This window comes from Phyllostomus hastatus, unplaced genomic scaffold, assembly GCF_019186645.2.
Source record: "Phyllostomus hastatus isolate PE091 unplaced genomic scaffold, TTU_PhHast_1.1 phas_scaffold_1066, whole genome shotgun sequence".
Taxonomy (NCBI): Eukaryota; Metazoa; Chordata; class Mammalia; order Chiroptera; family Phyllostomidae; genus Phyllostomus; species Phyllostomus hastatus.
The window spans coordinates 1,010,592-1,030,464 of NW_025334004.1; the positions used below are offsets into that span (position 1 = coordinate 1,010,592).

Genomic DNA, 19,873 nt, shown 5'->3' on the forward strand with positions numbered 1-19,873 from the left:
TTAGTAATTATTTATCTCATAACTGGAAGTTTGTACCTTTTTCAAAATAGGAATTAGACATTTAAAAGGGACACATAAAATTAACCTATAATTCCAAAACCTTCAATAAACAATATGAATGTGCTCAACCAACACATTTAACCAAAAACAATTAAAAAAAAAATCAAAAAGTTTTAGTACAGACTCAGTGGATTTTATACACAAAGCAATGTTTATTATAAATAAATCTGGATTTTATAGACTTGTGGGGCAGAACCAGTTGGAGAACAAGGGTTAGTCAGATAAACATTTTCTTACCTAAGGAGTTTCAAAACCAAAGCATTTTCCTATCTATGTGATTAATATATTATAAAACTGAAGAAGGCAATCCTGACTGGTGTGGCTCAGTTGGTTGGGCATCATCCTGCAAAGCGAAAAGTCGCCAGTTTAATTCCTAGTCAGGACACATGCCTGGGTTGCAGGTTTGGTCCCCAGTCGGGGTGTGTATGAGAAGCAGCTGATCAATGTTTCTTTCTCACATCCATGTTTCTCTCCCTCTCTTGCTCCCTCCCTTCTCGTCTGTCTAAAAATAAATAAATAAAATCTTTCCTTTTGCTCTATTTCTTTTTTAAATTGTTTTATTGTTCAACTACAGTTGTCCCCATTTCTCCCCATTATCCTCCCCTGCCCTACCCTTCCCCCACCTCCTTCATTCAATCTTCCTCCCACCCCCAGTTGTCTTTGTCCATGGGTCCTTTATACATGTTCTATGATCCTTCTCCTTCTTTCCACCATTAAATAAAATCTTTTTTTAAAGATTTTATTTATTTATTTTTAGAGAGGGAAGGGACAGAGAGAGAGAGAGAAACATCAATGTGCGGTTGCTGGGGGCCATGGCCTGCAACCTAGGCATGTGCCCTGACTGGGAATTGAACCTGTGATGCCTGGTTCACAGCCCGAGCTCAATCCACTGAGCTATGCCAGCCAGGGCTAAATAAAATCTTAAGAAGAAAAAAAGACTGGAATCCCCAAAGTAGTACCTTTTCACATAATGTTCTTCATATATCGCTCAAATAGGACATACTAGTCCTATTTTTCCAAAACCAAAAGGTCTCCTAATGCAGAAGCATACTTTAAGGATATGTAAATGACAGTTTGGGGCATATACAGGGGAAGAAATTTTTTCTGAGCTTGAAGTTTGCCTACATTTTCTGAATTTTAATTTAAAGTCACCATGGGGTAAGATCTGTGATTTCTGTAAGTCTGATTTGACAATTGAACCTTCTGTGTAATACAGCAGTAAGTTAGAATCTCTCTCCATTATCTCTCCCATCCTCCTCCTCCAAAACATCATGGTGAATTTTATGCTCATGATTTTCTTTCTAAATTTTCTAATTTAATCTGTGTGCACATTTGCATTCACACACAGATATACCTCATTCCATGCATAAATACCAATTCTTCTACAACTGGTTTAGTTTGATCAGTGTTTTACTTGAGATTTATGCAATTCATCTATGTTATTATTTGAAGACCTATAGTTCATTTTCTGTTTCCATATTATCCCATTATATAAATATGTGATTTACTAAATCTTCTGTAGATGTAAATGTGGGTTTCTTCAGGTTTATTTTACAGTTATATTTTGATTTTCTTGTGCTATTAACAACATTACTATGAATATTTTGTTCATGTTTTTTGATGTCCATAGATCAATAGTTATGAATGATGAACAAGGTTGTAAAGTATATGGATCTTCAAATTTACCAAGTATTGATTCACTTAGTACAAAGAGATTATGCCATCTTATATTCTGACTACATCAGTGGATAACAGTTTATGTTGTACTATATTTTGTCATCAACACTTGATATTGTCAAACTTTGATTTTTGCCCAGAAGGTTGGCATTTTCTTGATTATTAATAGAAGTAGAGCATTTTTCATGTTATTTTATGGGCCAGTTCCATTTTGTTTTTATGATGTGTCTGATCATGCTTTTTGTGTATTTTTCTATTGGATTGTTATTATTTTTTCAGATTCATAACACTGTGGTTTTCTTTTTAGTGTTTATATGTCTTGCCAAAGTTATTAATTTTAATATAATCACATATTATTCCTTAATTTTTATACTTAATAAATATGTTTAAAATTATTTTCTATCCTGAGATAATAAAAGGATTCTCCCAATTGTCTTACCCCTAATTTTCCCTTTATATTTTGTTATGCAATTTACCTCTCTGTATGGTGTGAGGTCAGGATCCAGTTTTAGGTATTTCTCTATGGATAACCAGTTGTTTTGGGATTTGTGTTGCCCATACTGTCTGAAATCAACTTTCCATACAGTCATAGATCTTTTTCTGAGCATACTAACTAACACCCTTAAGCACTTACTAATTCTAAGCAAAGCCAAGAGTTTTTAAATAACATTTAATAGATAAACATTTTTGAATTATACTTTTTTTCCAATGGTGGCATACAAGGTATTTGAATAGAATCAGAAAATCAAACTGCATTTGAATGATTATTGAAACTCTGGAATTTTATCTACAAATCTTGCTCAACTTTTGTTCAACTTGTTATTGGAAGATAGTTTATTTTTTGATGCAGCACAACCACAAGGACATATGCATAAAGTTTTATCAGAGATATTTTTCCTGTACTATTGTGAATCCTTTGTTGGGTGGTGGAGAGAACTGTCATGTTCTCTGGCAACTGAAATGGACCCATTAAAACACAGCGAACTAACTCAACTCCTACTTGCAGCAGCACCAGATACTCTAGACATCACTGCCGGCTTCTGCCTCAAGCTTCAGAAAAAACAGTTTGCGTGGATTTAATGAGGAGGGAAACAGATATTTCAAAGTTTAATTGTAAATGTTTTTCTCTTTGTGTGGATGGGTCTAATGGAAGAATAAAAATGGTTTCACACGTAAATAAATGGACTTGAACAAGGGAAGTCCATCTGTAGGTCCATAGCCCCTGTTTGGTGTGTCTGTTGTGCAGCATTTCTTAAGCAACAGCCAGTTTGGTTGCAACAAGAAAAATGTCTTAGCCAGGGTTATCCTTAATAACTTGTTTAAAATGCATATGAAAACAAATTTACATCTGAATACCTAAAACAAAGCATACAGTTTTAGAAAATTTCAGTTCTACGACTTTGCCTGCTTACCTGAATCTACCCTAATTACTCTTCTCTCTTCCTATTCTTCCCATTGGGACTTAAGTGTGCCCATTTTCTGCTGTGTAAGGCTTAATGCAGTCATTCCAATACATTAATAATTAGAATTAATATAATTATTATATTACTCTATCACATATTAATTATTTCATAATTTATATAACTAGCAATCATAGCAGCTAAGTTGTTTGACCTCAAAAACTTGGTTAGGAAAAGTCTATTTATGCCTCACTTAAAATAAATCATGAATGTGTCTTTAAAAGAGTCTAATGTATTCTTACTACATCCCTCCTGGAATCCCTATAGTGCTCCAGAATATTGCCAAGAGAATCAGTTTCTGTGATGTAATTTCCATGTTATTTCTAATTAGACTTATTATGAAACAGCATCACTAATGCACCTGTCTTCTGCTAAACCTGGTTAAAAACACAGCTTCTTTTAGCTAGCACTGGGAACTTGCAGTAATAGGGTGTTCACATAAGCCTGTCAGAAATTTATCTTATGTAATAAACATATCATTCCCTGAGAGCAAAGAATTAGCAATGTAATAAAGAAGAAATACAGCCAGGTCATGCAGGTAAAAAGCCTCCATGTGACCAGTGGAGTCATTTATATCCATGAAGATTTTTAATTTTTTCCAGATTTTTTTAGCCAATGTTAAGAAATGGAAGACTAAATGGTAGACTCTACCAATTTATATATAAAACACAAAATGCTAACATTTCTTATCGTGTAATAATGGAAAAATCAAGATAGAGTTTTAACTATAACTGGTCATATGTCATTTCAGGATGCCTTTTTAGAAGCTGGTCCCTGACTTCTATTTCTATTCCAGGCTTTCTGATAGCAGTCAAAAATAGGTATATGGTAAAAGTATAAACATCATTTTCTTCCTTTAGTGTAACAAGCCACTGGTATAAAACATTGACATGTGCATATTCTTGATTCAAAATTAGTCCAAAGAGAATTTTCCAAAATATGATCCAACAAGATTTATAATGTTTCACATGTCCTGCATACTGTAGCTCTTTAAATCTCTTTTTTATTTTAATATGAGCCACAAAGTACAAGATTCAGTCATATTTGTTAAATCAGAGGAAACAGATTCACTTATTTTTAAGTAACAATTGTAAAAGTGGAAATATAAATTCCCTTCCACCTGCATTTCCTTCCCCATCTCTTCCTATACCTAACACATACAAATTCTTTTTAAGGATCATTTATGAAAAAGCAAAATAAGTTCAAATCATAGCTTATAGTGCAATGATACTTAAATACAAAAATGATTATGACTTTACTGTTAAATTTATTTTTTAAAAGATAGTTATAGCAATATAATGAATATTAATCTACATAAGCCCCAACTTTCCAATTCACTTGATTTCTTATTGAGTTTTAAATAAAATTATAATAGATTCATAATATTGAAAAATTAAAACAATATAGTAAAGACTAAATTATGGCTCTTTGTTCAGATCCCTTGTATACCTTATACTCATCCTTGCTCTATAATTTATCATTTTATTAGCTTTTAGTATTTATTCAATATTTATTTAGGAAGATACAATAAAACATGGGTATTTTCATATCCTTATTGCCCCCAGAGTATTTAGCAAATCATCCATGGATACAAAACTAGTGTGTTTCATGGCCAGATTCAAACTTGGGCCAACAGGTCTCAAAGTCCAGATGTTTCATGATGGCACTTTCACTGCTATGAATGACTGAAAGAATTTTTTCCCTGTTAAGGAATTTTTAAGCAACAATTGTCTTTTTCTTTTTAATTATATAATTTTAATTATGGAAGTCTTCCCATTAATGCAGACATGTCAGTGGTATCTAGAATCATGACTATATTATAGCACATGGACTATTTACTGGGCTTCAAAGTTAGACTTTTTCTTCCTTCTGTGTTATTTTTGGGAAATTCATGCTTAAACATTCCTCTTTCAGTTTCTGCAAATGGAAAAACTGGTGTAGTCCAAGATGGGGCACACATGCTGCTGCCGGGGTCACTGCGGACCTGGCTCCCCTCCTACATCACTCTCTCGTCCTACCAGAGCTTACCTTTCCTTTGCTGATTATAAAGAACGTGTCTCCTCTTGCACCTTGCCTGATGATATATTCCCCATTTTCATAGTGGGTCTGAAAAACAGAAATAGCAACAGAAAAAAAAAACATTAAGAAAAAAGTAATTTACCAAACAACTCAACCTCTCCCAATACCAGCTCCTGAGGGACACATTCATCCCCCTGGAGTTTTACCCAAACCTAAAATCCATCATGGTTTAAAAATAAATAATAGTCAATGAACATAATAATTACAGGGAAGTCATTTCTATCATGCTCATTTTTAAAACTATTTTGTTAATGCCATTGTTATGGATGATTACATTCATATATTTAAATCAATTCATTTTAATAGTTTGATGAAAATATTCTTTTCTCCCATCAACTGAGCATAAAACAGCACAGCTGCTAATTAAATTGGTCTTCTGTATTATTTTATTTGTTATTCTCATTTAGTTTTAGTATTCTCATAATGATTGCCTTTTTTTCCTGAGAAATTACTATGGCATCTAAAGATCTTCATTTTGAAATGATGTTGACTTTTAGTGTGAATTTGATGGCCCTAGTTACTTTTTAAGGCACTGCTTCATGCTTTACTGTCCTTGCTTCAGCAATTTAGATTTGGCTCCATCAAACAGAATGTCTTAATTTTATAGACTAAATTCTGGTCCAGCATCTGTGAGCTCATAAACTACCAAATTAGGAACAGAGTAAGGCTGAAAGAACATTGTCACAGTCAGTGTGTCAGTATTCTGATTCTGACACAGTCACTAGGTTCATTCCCAGAGTTAAGATAATTCCCAAAACAGACAAAAGTAATTTCTGTAAGGAGAAGTAGGAAAAAATATATGGCTGGGTCAGGAGGTATAACCAGGAAATGAGAACTGTGTGCCATCTGGCCCTATCCTTCTTGGCAGCTTAGCAAGTGAGCCATATTTGGGGGAAGAAAATATTACTTTGCACACTCTTTAGGAAAGAGAGTTCATGTTTTGCATGTGACTTGGCTGTGATTTGTCTTTACACTTCAACACTATGTTTCTGAACACTTTGGTCTATCTATTATTAAAATTGCTTTTCAGTTATACTTGACATTGAGAATAGCCATAAATTTCTTTGTATATCTAAAAAGTTAACACACTGTTCCATTGATCTATGTAACAGTCCAAAAATAAACCCATGACTTTATAGTCAATTAATATTTGACAAAGGGGAAAGAAGCATAAAATGGAGTAGAAATACCCCCTTCAACAAATGGTGCTGGGATACCTAGACAGCTACATGCAAAAAAATGAAACTCAACCACCAAATTACACCATACACAAAAATAAACTCAAGATGGGTAAAAAACTTAAACATAAGTCTAAAGACCAGAAAAGTCCTAGAGGAGAATGTAGGCAGGAAAATCTCAGATATTCCATGCATCAGTATTTTCACTGATATGTCTCCTAGAGCAAGGACATGGAGGAAAGAATAAACAAATGGGACTTCATCAAAACAAAAAGCTTCTTCATGGCTAAAGAAAACATCAGCAAAATTAAGAGGGAACCAACATATTTGCCAATGATACATTGGACAAGGGTTTGATCTCCAAAATATATAAAGAACTCACACAACTCCACTCTGGGAAGACAAACAATCCAATTAAAAATGGGCAAAGGACCTTTCCTTAAAGGAGGATATACAGAGGGCCCATTGTATACATGAATGTATGCTCAGCATCACTAGCCATCAGAGATGCAAACTAAAACCACAATGAGATACCACTTCACACTGGTGAGAATAGCATCATAAACAAATCAACAAACAAGTGCTGGCGAGGTTGTAGAGAAAAGGGAACCCTAGTGCACTGTTGGTGCTAATGCAGACTAGAACAGCCATTGTGAAAAACAGTATGGAATTTCCTCAAACAAACTAAAAATGGAACTGCCTTTTGACCCAGCAATTTCACTGCTAGGATTATAATCTATGAACCCCAAAATATCAATGCAAAAGAACCTATTTTAAATAGAACCTATTTAATTTAAATATATTTCATTGATTTTCATTGAAATACTCATATGTGGTCAGTAGAGACTATATTAGATAGCACAGGTAGTGGCTAAAATGGAAAAGGGAAGAGTTATAATCCACAGCAGAAGGGGAGGGAAAAGTGTGGAGCATCTTCCCCACTCGTGATGTTTCTTTTGATGTGCATGGAGCTTAATTAGTAACACTTTGGACCCCCCTCTTCCCCTTTCCTCACTTAGTAAAAGAGGAAATGGCAGGACTTATCTGACTGTAAATTTGGAAGTAATGTGTATGTTCATCTCAGCCTCTCAGCTCTTCCTGATGGGAGGTAGCTGCTGGAGAGGACTGGCATTCTGGGCTGCTCCTCCAGGGGAAGACTCTCCTCCCTGGTGCAGTGAAACCTGCCCCTGTCTGGACTTACATAACAGGACAAGTCAGCCCAAATAGAGGATCCAGATTAGGAAGCCCATTTGGCTCTCATACCTAAGCTACATTCCCTAGTCTAGGTTTTATTAGTAATAATGGTAATGTTTTAGTCCTGTTTGTCTTTTTTTTCACTTGGTTCCAAATCCAAGAGCTCTCAAACCCCTCCAAACAGTCTGGTATGCAAAATACTATCCTATTTGTTGTGCAGTCTTTTGTACTACATGCTTGCTGCATAGTCTAGGAGAGATCTGACTCTTTCCCAAGGGCTTCACCATGGAGGAGATTCTAAAGTCCCAAAAGAAAGATGAGAAAGAGATCTCTGGATGTTGAGCAAGACAGAGCCATCCCCCCATAAAAGAATCTGCATCTTTTTATGGTCACATAGTAGTAGACATATAATAGTTTTGGGAAAAAAATAGGAAGATGGAAAGAAAAAGGACAAAAATGTGAAGAATTCTCAGTTCATCTAAGCTCATTCCCCTCACCTATTTCTTATTAAAAAGGCTATCCCTTTCCTTTCTACCTGAGTACCTAGAAAAATGCCTAGTTATTCCATAAATGCTTACTGAATAAATTATTTCAATTATAAAGATATTTAGTCTCTCATGTAACAAGAAATCTAGAAATGAAAAGGTTTCAGGGATGATTAACTTATTGACTCAGCTAGTTCTCCAAGAACACAGGTTCTTTCCTTTGTTCAATTGGCTTTCTCCAACAGGATGGGTCCTCATTATCCCAAATGACTGCCACTGCAGAAAAAACGTAGGAATTTTTTGGCCAACCCAGTAAAATGGTTCTTACTCTGTGCTACTCAGTTTCGGGGTAGTTTGTTGCTCAGCAATAAATAACCTCAACAGACAGCTAGGGTGCTGTATCCTAGTACTTAGTTTCTGACTTCTCCTGGAGGCTCTGTCCCTGGTTGGTTCTAAAATCCAGAGCCTGCCAACCACTGTGGTGAAAGATGGTGTCTTCCCCATTGTCAGGGTCTCAGCTGAGAGGCGGGGGAACAGACTGAAATATAGCCCAGTCAGATATCTATTTCTAGCACAGTGGGCAAAGCACATTCATGGTCCTTGTCTCAGGGGAACTTCTCAATAACCTACTGAGGGGTTCCAATAGAGAAGCTGAGGCAAACACAGTGACTAGCCCAAGGTCATGTCATTAATAAGAGGTGGTAGTGGTATTCAATGCAGTGCTCCATTCATGTCTCATCATGACATGTGGTGGGGATAATGAATGGGATGGGTGATGCCCCTTCATCTCCCCACTCACCTCCCCACCCCCACCAGTGGCTGGGTGGTTTAGTATGGGCAATAACCAGAATCTTTTACAACACAAAGAAGAGATGTGTCCAAGTCACCCTTCAATGATAAAGAAATAGATTGGTCACAATTCCCTGGTTCTAAGTGAAAGAAAATCCAACCACGACTAGCAAAATGGGAAGGAACTAAGTCATAAAATGGCACAGTCCCAAGTTAGTGGCATCTAAAATGGCTGAATCCTGGGTTAAATCACGGCTCCTGACCCTGACCTCTCTCCTGTCCTCACAGCTCTGTCTGCCACACGTTAGCTTCTCGTGAGGGTCCAGGGTGTACCAAGATGACAGTGGGCTCCCCTCATGTTCAGACCAGCTGGCTCTTCCAGGATTTCAGTTCCTTCATCCCAGAGCATAGAAAGCCTGACAGGAATACCCACAGTCTGTTTATTAATTCACGGAAATTATCTACCTACCTTCTTAATATAATCAGATATGCTTTTGCAGCTTGACATCCACAACTGCCATATCAATTATTTTAGTGTAACTACACAGGTATTCACTGTCCATATTTCCATGCTGCATAAGCTCATGAAACTCAGGGGTCCAGGGAAGAGCCTATGGAGCAATGCCCAAAGGCAGCCCAAGTCTGAGAAAGATAATCCCAGGACCATAATGACTGCACTATCCTGACATGTTCAATGGCACCTGAGGGGAAGATGATTGTGCATGCTGATTTTCTAAGAGTCTCTATAATTATGCTACTCAAATGCCAGCAGTTTCACTGCTCTTTGAAGGTCACTTTGCTGCTCTACCATTCTCTTATTTCAAATTAAATCAAAGAAAAATACAGGATTTAGAATCCACAGAAACCTTAGAAACTATTAGGTTCCTTTAAAGGTTTCCATCGTTATTAGGATAAAAGCCACACTCCTTAACATGGCCTACAAGACTGTAGTTAGTGTGTACAATGCTACCCTTTTCGAGCTCTTCTCACTCTCCCCTACTCTGCTGTTCAGCCCTGCTGGTCATCTTAGGTGCATTTCTCAACTGCGCCACACTCCCCGCTTACCACCAGGCTTGTGCGCTCCTGCTGCCGCACCCCTCCACCTCTCACCGAGTTGTGTCCTGCTTCTTGCTCAGATCTCATCCTGCCCTGCCTGGGCATTTCCCAGCCCCCTCACCCTGGATAAATTAGGTCCCTTCATTATATGATTTTACAATACCACATAGCTTTATTTCATTGCCCTTTTCTGAGCTTATAGTTATTTACTTACTCACTTATATATTTATTTATTCATATGAACATTTTAATGATGTTTTTAAGCAAATGTTAAGTTCTGTTGAAGGCAAGGGTAAGGATTGTGCCTAGTTTTGTTCACAACAATGTCCTCAGTGTATATACCGCAGGGCTTGGAACAGAATGGGAACTCAAGCATATAAATTGCATGAATGAAATAGCCTTCTTTAATTTTCATCTTTCTGGCACTGCCCAGAATCAGTCCATTAGAAAAGCCTCTCCCTTTCAAGACATGTGCCAAACCCAGCTGTCTATCACTATCTCTACTGTTAATTCCCTAATCCAAGCCACAATCCTATCCTGAACTTTTACAAAGTCCTCCTCCTATCTGGCCTCCCTGCTTCTTCACTCACTACATGCTAACCCATCTATTCTTTTTACTGCAGCCAAAGAGACCTTTCAAACAGCAAATCAATAGAAATCACTCTACTGTTTAAAACCTTCCAATGACTTTTTCCTACAATTGACATCATAAGCAACTTCTGTGGTCTATCAAGTTCTCTGTATTCTGACCCCTACACTCATCTCTGTTCTCATCTCCTCCCATTCTCACCCTCATTAATTCTGTTTCAGAAACAATGGCTCTTTCTCTACCTTGCACTTACCAGATTGGGTCCTTCCTCAGCACTTTGCATTCTGTAGACCCTCTACCTAGAGCACTCCTCATGAAGAAGGTCATTATCTTGCTCCCATCATTCAGGCTTCACTGGGGCCTTTCTTCTCATAATGTGCCCTTCACCCCAATCATTTTCTATCCTATAGCCTAGTTTTAGTTTTACATTTCTTTGTTGTTGTTGCTGTTGTATTAAAGCCTCTCCAAAGCTGTGTGGTTCCACTGGGCACTTTAATGACTGGTTGATGACAAGCACAGCTGCAAAGCACAGCACAACTGAACCTCCTGTGAGAAAGGCTTTCTAACACAGCCATTATGATGTGAAACTCTTCTTCCTTCTTATTTGCTGTCTGGGACCCTATCCCTGTCACCTGCTGCTCAGAAGATTTGGGAGACTTTATGTTATATCCATTGATTAACTTAGAACGATGCCTAGCAAACAACAGGCATTCAATATATAATCTAGGTTAAGAATAGCTTTAGTCCAAACCCCTTTCTTTTTCATGGGAAAGCTGAGTTATAAATCTTAGATTAAAGAGAGATGGATAGAGAAAGAAAACTGACAGTATACATAAATGTAAGCAAGGCATTACTGCAAAGCAATAATTTGGAATAATATTTCTGAAACTTGTGAGTTAAAAAAGCAATCCTATGTTTGCCACTAGGAAAAAAATGGGTATAGCTTTAATTGCTCATATGTATGTCTTTGTATTCTCAGAACTCAGCATTAATATAGATGTTCATATAGACTATTAAAATTCCGCACATACTGCTGACATTTAACAGAAGGCTTAGTGTGACACTGGATATGGCACTTAGAGGTCTTGAAAGTTGCTCCTTGGTGAATATATATACTAATTAATTTTCACCCTTCAGATCAGACTCATAGTTTCTGATATCAAATATATTGTATTTGTTTAATTAAGCTTATTTTGATGACATTAGCTAGTAAGATTGTATAGGTTTTGAGTATACATTTCTATGCTGTGACACATCATCTGTACATTGCATCATGTTCCCATCACCCAGAGTCCAATTTTGTTCCATATATTTGACCCCCTTTACCCTTTACTGCCTCCCCACCCACTTCCCTCTAGTAACAACCACACTGTTGTCTGTGTCTAGGAGCCTAGAGACTCCACCAAAGAACCAATAGAAACAATAAACAAATACAATACAGTTGGCAGGATAAAAAGTCAATGTACAAAAACCCACTGCTTTCCTATAACAATAATTTTTTTTAAAAAAAAGAAGACATGGGGACAGCTGGGGTGGGGGGAGTGGTGGGGAGATAAATGCAGACAACTGTACTTGAACAATAAAATAATTTAAAAAATAAAATAAATAAATGGAAAAAACAATTCCTATTGCAATTGCAATAAAAAAGATAAAATACTTATGCATAAACCTAACAAGGGATGCAAATATACTATATTTTAACTGGTGATTTTATCTTCAACCCCCAACTTTAAAATAATCTATAATTAAGTATCACTTAATACATATAAACTACTATATAACACATCATTTTGAAGTTAATTACCACCCAAATTACTTCAGTCAGAAATCATATTATTATACTTAAGTGTATTTGTTTATCGTTGGAGATACCTTTAAGTATTTCTAAAGCATGGAAGGAACATCTATCAATTGATACTATCCTATTGATTGCAGCACTATGGTAATTGCTACTTGTTGGAGACTGCTTTGTGTAGTATTGGAAACTGTAGCCCCGCATGAGCAAGGCCTTGACTGTAAGTCTTGACCAGAATGCTGAGACAGAGCATGCTAGAGGCAGGCATGACCCAATACTAGCATTAAGGGTTCCCATAGGAAATCAGGCCTAAAGAATGTATTATACCCTTTGAAGCTTGTTTTGCTTTGTATAGCCCTATTGATATAAACCAGATGTTTAAGTTCAAAGCATAAGGGAGTGAACTCCTAATCTCATGAACCATGAACCACGCCTTAGCGACCTTCTGGCATCAGCATATCCAACAGACCCTGACCTGAGGCAGATCTCTGTGTTTCCTCAATTGTTATCTATAGATAATATCTGTTTTCTATACCTATGGCCGGTAGACTTTGACTGATGAGCTCTGAATGCATGCTATATACCCCTGCACATACCAATCCCAATAAAAGCTATTTCAGAGAAGGGCTCGGGGCATTCTCCACTAGAGGGAATCTCCACCCCCTTTGCCATGGAACAACAGATTGTGTTTGGGATCACTCATTCTCATCCACAGTGGCCAGGGGAGCTCCACACAATGGGGCATCTCACAGCTACTGATTATAAAAATAGCTGCAGTAAGTATGAACCACCTTAGTATGCTTACATATCTAATAAATGTTTGAAGTAAAAAATAACATTGGAAAATTAATGAGTTAAGAACAATATAGTCTCAAGTTATGCTTTCTGCCTAATTTTGACAGAGGAAAGTTGCATCTTAGAAGAAGATTATGACATCAGAAAGGACAAAACTCTGTGGCTCAATGGATTGAGTGCCTGCCTGCGAACTAAAGGCTCACCAGTTTAATTCCCAGTCAGGGCACATGCCTGGGTTGCAGGCCAGGTTCTCAGTTGGGGGCATGCAAAAGGCAGCCACATATCAATGTTTCTCACCCTCTCTTTCTCCCTCCCTTCCCCTCTCTCTGAAAATAAATAAACAAAATTTCTTTTAAAAAGGAGAAGTCTTTCTTTAAAATAGTTGCATCTACCTTTCTGGAGCCCAAATCAGTGAAAGTCCTCAAAGAAAAGTCTTCACCCTGAGAGGCCAATTTATTTCAAAGATAAGATGTCTTCATGGACAACAGAACTATGAAACAGCTTGATCCATCATAAAACATACTAGTTACTAGTTACGTGGCAACAAACAGCATTTTTGGTCCAGGGCTTTTCTTCTAGTTGGTGAACTCTGCTCGTTAGATACTGTACATCTGGACTGAGATTACCCAGGGCTGCCAAGAAAGACTGACACAGTCACAGTAGCACCATGACATTTGTTCACATTGCTGTCTTTGAGTTCTGGTGGTTTGAGTCTGAGGTCAGGGAAACCTGTTCTGAAGCCACAGATTTTATCACAGAACTAGTGCTCTACTAACAACTAACAGCAATATTTTGGGTTCATGTATGTTGTCCTAAAGGGCCAGTTCCCTTTCATGGAGCAATAATGTTGTCAGGGAACTTGTTCTTTCATGAAGCACTTCCTTAGATAATATCTAACCTTATTAAGGCTACAAGTTTCATGCACTCTCCTTCTTATTCTCTAAAGGAAAATTAAATTTTCCTCATATTACCAACCACAAATTAACTAGAACACGAAAGAAAGAAAGAGAGAAAGAGAGAGAGAAAGAGAGAGAAAGAAAAGAAAAGAAAAGAAAAGAAAAGAAAAAGGAAAATCAAAGCCTGGAACATTTTTTTTCTTTTCCTCACACCACCACTGTCCTGTCTCAACCAACTGGACGTCTGGTATGCACATCTCTCTACTAAAGATGTTTTCTGTTTCAAAGCCCTGCCTCATCTTTCACTCCTGCCACTTTCTTAATTTATGTCCTGTACTTCCCCACACCTCTTGCGCTGGACAACGACTTGGCTCCAAGCCTGCTCAAACTTACCTGCAAATTCCTCCTTTACTAAGCCTAAACTTCAGGTGCACACGAGAGATGTGCCCTTGTCAGGAAAGTCTGGCCATTCATTAATTGCAGATAACATCATGTATCTATGCCTTCTCCACATGAGATACTGCTTTTGGCACTGAGGCTACAGAGTTATGTAAGGCACAGTCTCTAACGTGAGAACCAGCAAAGCATGATGATTAAATATGTGGATACATGAGCCAGACTGGCCTGGTTACAAATGCCAGCTCTAACCCTAAGCAAGTCACTTCACCCTCCAGTACAGTTTCCTTTTCTGGAAAATATAATTATAGCTGCACAGACTTTTGTGAGGATTAAATGAGTTAATAGTCACAAACTATAGAGCTTGTCCTATTGTAAGTATTATATACCTGTAAATTTATTATTATTATCATCGTCATCACTATCATCATCAAAGTTTAGTGCAAGGAGATAAGATTGTATTCAGGTAATTTATCAAAAATTATACATAGTGTATCCCAGGCAGATGACAATTCCCTGCTGAATGGGGGAAAAGGAAAAGGGCTTTCCAGGCAGAGAGAACAGTGTTCCTACAGGCACAGAGATAGTGAGTATTTTGTTTACAAAAAGAACTGTGAGGTCAGAGTGGCTGAACCTAAAAACTCACAGGATTGAAATGCAGTTCTTTTTATTGGGTCATTTTCCAACTCTAATATCATTAATCCAGTGACCTTCAAACCCCTGAACAACCTGAAGCTTCATGTGTTCTTTACGTTTGCTCTTCAATCACAGAAATTCACCACAGTAAACTCCACTCCCTCCTTACTCCATACTCTTAGAGATATTCCTAATGAATGCCCTGTGGACCAGAAGAAATGCAAAAACATCCCGAAGAGTCGAAACTGGAAGCTCAGCAAACATAAGCACACACTTTGCCTGCTTAGACATTTCACCAGGACGAGCCTGCCATAGCTGGTCCAGCCAGATGCCTGCGGGAAGGAAGGATGGCCTCAAGTTCACCATAACCAGTGTCCTCACCCTAACCACAAGAGCCACCATGCCACCGAGGATGAGAATGCCAGTATTAAAGAAGGAGCACTATAGTTACCCATGAACTGGGAACTTCCACTCTTAAGGGGTTGACTCACAGATCCCTCAGAGAACCTAAACACAGTAGAAACCCAGGTATAAGCAGAAAATACGGCTTTTTCATGAAATACAGACAGCTGAGACTCCTGAATAAAGATCCTTCATATTACTAGCCTTCAAGGCACCACACCTGCCTAGCTCACCAAGGTTATTTAAGACACAAAGAGCTGGAGCCATGAGTATGAGTCTGTGCCACCACCATTGCTGAGGATCTGGGGGCAATGCAGCTGCCCCTGATGTCATACCAGCCCTTGATGAAACATGAAATGTTCCTCCACATAACACTGTTTATCAAACTCCTCCACCAAGAACTTTGCCTTACTGTTGCTGTTACCTTCTAACTGCTAGAAACTTCTGTTCTGTTCTAACCACCTGAATCACTGAATTTCCATCTGCCTTGATGGTGCTACACTGTCCCTGTCTCTACTGACTACCCACTTCTACTAGAAAGCCATGGATTGCTCTATAAGTACATCCAACCATACTAGATGGGATAGACATTGTGAGGACAGAACATCAGGCAGGCCTAAGCCCTGGCCTGACCAGAACTCTACGGCCCGATTTTCAGCACACCTTGACTTGTAAATCATCCTTGCCTTAACAAGGCACTGGGGCTGATTCTTATCAGTTCCCACACAGAAGACAAGGGTAAGTATAAAATTCCTAGGACATGAACTGCTGGGACTATGTAATCTTATCTTAGAAAATTAATTTATGGCTACTACCAGAACATATCAAGCCAATAAGCTGTCTGAGAGTCAGAATTAAAATCCCATGCAGTGCTGTGGGCCAAGATGTAGCCTATCCAAGGAGCTAATGGGACTTCAGCCCCATGATGAACAGAAATTACTGGCAGCTTCCCGTCCTCCTAGGGTCCAAGAAACCAAGAAAAGCCACGGTCCCCCCATTGTGCCCCTTGCTTAGTACGATCCATTAAAGATATCATAAAAATCTGATTAGTGAATTACAAGCAGTGTTTTGTAGTAAATGTAATAAAACATAAAATATCAAATGTATTAGACATAGTAAAGATAATTCATAAGGGTTTTTTTGTGTGTGTGAATATCTATGTGCATATTAGGCCCCAATGTAAAATGTATTCCTCAGTATACAAACACTACTTCAATGAAATAAATATTTTACTTTCTTTACAAAAGTTATAAAATCTTTAGAACTGGAAGATATCCTTACCTTTACATAAATGCCCTTAGAAATTTTACCATTAATTAAAAAATACTAGATTGGATATTTTTCATATTTGAATTATTTCACTTTTTTAAAAAATTATTTCACTTTTGAAAAAGCATATAAACTCTGAAGATACCAGCTCTTCCTTAAAAGGATATATAACCTCCCCTTAAGTAAGTGACACATTGCTTCAGTTCACCATTGTGTTTTCTCATCTGGCTTTCGGTCTTGTCCCGCTGTCTGATGAAATGCAAGCACTCACATTTACATTTTTGTATATCCAAGCACTTGATTTTCTAAACAAACTAACACTTCTCATAGTGCAATAGAACTACACAGAATTTTGGTCAACTGATACTGAATTCTGGTTTCCTTCTCTGAATTTCCAACATTTTTGAGGCTGTGTGTCTCTTGGTGGTCAGATCACATAATTATCCCTTGAGCTGCCTGGATGGCTTCAGAGTTTATTATTCAAAGACAGCTGGTGACCCAGCAGTGGCCCCTGGACTAACTGAATCCTCATTCTGAATATTAGACAATGGAGGGAAAAACCTGAGCTGAAATTCCATAAACGCCTGGGTTTTATTTGATGTTTAACTGAGCTCTTCAATGGCATGCCTTTCCAAAATAGATTTTCAATTTCTGTTTTTACTTTCAGAGATTGGGATGTGAACATATTCATATAATATAATGACTAAGAGTAATATCAAGGCAGGCACACGAAATGCCAAAAATGTTTTAAAACATTAGTTCATTTCAGATCTATTCATTTCACAACAGAATAAAACTGTTTACAGAGTAGACAGGCAGGCGTTCCCATTCCACATAATTACACTATAACTCAAATTTAACAATTTGATCTATAAAGGCAATTAGTTTCAGCACAACTTGAAAATTATTTGCCCTGATAGATAATGTGTTACAGCAAAGCATGCAATTTAGAGTCTCAGAGTCACCATCTGAAGCATAAATATGTCTTGAAGTTTAAATTAAGTATAGTATTCAAAAAAGAGAAACAGAAATTAATCACAGTTTCTCATGAACTGCATAACAAATATAGATAGTGACAAAAGTGTGTAGAATTCACTCAATATTTTACTTTTTAAAAATAAACTGTTCACATTTCTGTCTGAGAGGACACTCTTGAGTTTAAAGGGCATCTTGAGTCACTGAGGACCAGAAAGAAGAGAAAGTAAGGAGAATTTAGATTACATTGGAGGATGCACTTCCCATCTCAAAGATATTTCTGACTACACTGGTTTGAGAGTGGTCTCATTCAGAGCTGAGGTGAGAGTCCTTTATGATCCTGTCCCCTTCTTCTACTCCACAGTATGCCATTGGAACCCAGTCAAAGGCAGTGCTCTGGGGTGAGGCCAAGATGCTTCCCAAGGACTGAGAGACAAAGGGAGAAAGGCTTCCCCCAGAATGTGGGTTAGTGTGTTTACTGGAAGTAATAACCAAAGTGATACACTAAATATTTAATGTCTAGTACTTAAAAGGCATTAACCAATCAGAAAGGATACAGGCTGCAGCAGAGTCCTCAAGAGCCTCCTGAATCACAGAGAGGTTTAGGAGCCCCAAGAATGAATGGGGGCAGCCATCAGGGTACTCTTGGCAAAATCTTTTTACTCACTGGTATACTAATACTCCAGTGTGTTAACAACTGGTGCAAACATATTGAATGAAGCCCTAGAAACACTGCTCCACCTTCATACCCCCCACCAGCCTCTGTTTGACACATATGTTGAGGTTTCTGAATTCAGAAGGAACATCACTGTGGTGATAATGGTTATAATGGTAGAATCAAAAAATAATACAGCACCTAAATCGTCACAGTACTGGAGGACAGACTGTGTCCTAAGCCAGAGGTCCAGGCTGGGAACAGCTAAGTAGCTGATGGGGTTCAGGACACGCTACCCCAAAACAGGCGCCTTGGCATGTTGACTATTTTAAGCTGAAAGACTGAGAAAAACAGCAGAAGCAGGAAGGTCACTAAATGCTTCCCCCTGCCCTTTTCCACTGAAACAGGTTTTAAAACCCTTATGTGAGGTATGCTTCCCTCTACCCCGAGAAAAGGAGCATTCTACACTCTGAAGACAAATGGAAACCAAGAAGAATCCAGACAATCACGCCTGCTGCACCCAATTTATTGCACATACATCACATTCCTTGACCTAAGATATTTCTGCACAACTGTCTGCCCTTCAGTAAGCCTAGCATAAAATATTTGGGTTGTTTCTTTGGGTCTGCATTTCCTAATGAAGGCTTCTGTATCATGTACAGCTTACAGTAAATAAATATGTATGTTCTTCTCTTGTTAATCTGTCTCTATCAGTTTACCTTCCATGATCAAAGAGTGTCAAGAAAAACTTTTCCTCCCCTACATAGACCCTAAGAAGGTGGAGAAAAACTTTTCCTCCTCTACGTAGCTACAAAGGTGAAATGAACACAGCTAAAGAGGAAACCACACTGCAAGGGGTACTCAGTGATGCAACAGGGAAAGGGAAGGTTCAGAGAAAACACAGGTGGGCAGTCAGGTCACAGATCTGAGGGGGGTAACCTATTTTGTCACTGAAGAGGGTTATCCTGTAGTCACAAGGTATATTTTCTTAGCCTTGGCCACCTGAATCTGTTTAGCTTCGATGCACTTTAAATAAAAAGACCCAATTTTTCCCCCTTTGTCCCCCCTCCACCCTGCCCCCCACACCCCTCCAGGATCCCCCCTCCTTAGTTCATGTCCATGGGCGGCACATATAAGTTCTTTGAGTCCTCTGTTTCCTATACCATTTTTTATCTTTCCCCATCTATTTTATGCCTACTAATTATGCTTCTTCTTCCTGTACCTTCCCCCCATTCCTCCCTTCCCGCTTTTCACTGAAATCCCTCCATGTGATGTCAATTTCCCTGATTCTGTTCCTGTTCTAGTTGTTTGCTTAGTTTTTGTTTTCATTGTTTTTCTTTTCTTTCAGGTTCATTTGTTAATAGTTGTGAGTTTATTGTCATTTTATTGTTCATATTTTTTATTTTCTTTTTCTTAGATAAGTCCTTTTAATGTTTCATATAATAAGGGCTTGGCGATGATGAACTCCTTTAACTTGACCTTATCTG

The 19,873-nt window shown here is 37.9% G+C and overlaps 1 protein-coding gene across 2 annotated transcripts in view; it reads right to left on the reverse strand.

Annotated features, from left to right (window-relative positions):
- PRKG1 (protein kinase cGMP-dependent 1) overlaps positions 1-19,873 on the reverse strand; it is a 1,179,828-nt gene that overhangs the window by 212,528 nt on the left and 947,427 nt on the right. For both annotated transcript variants that reach the window (XM_045853740.1, XM_045853739.1), the window contains exon 6: positions 5,226-5,303. In XM_045853740.1, the coding sequence (XP_045709696.1) occupies positions 5,226-5,303 (78 nt within the window). The remainder of the gene's footprint in view (positions 1-5,225; positions 5,304-19,873) is intronic.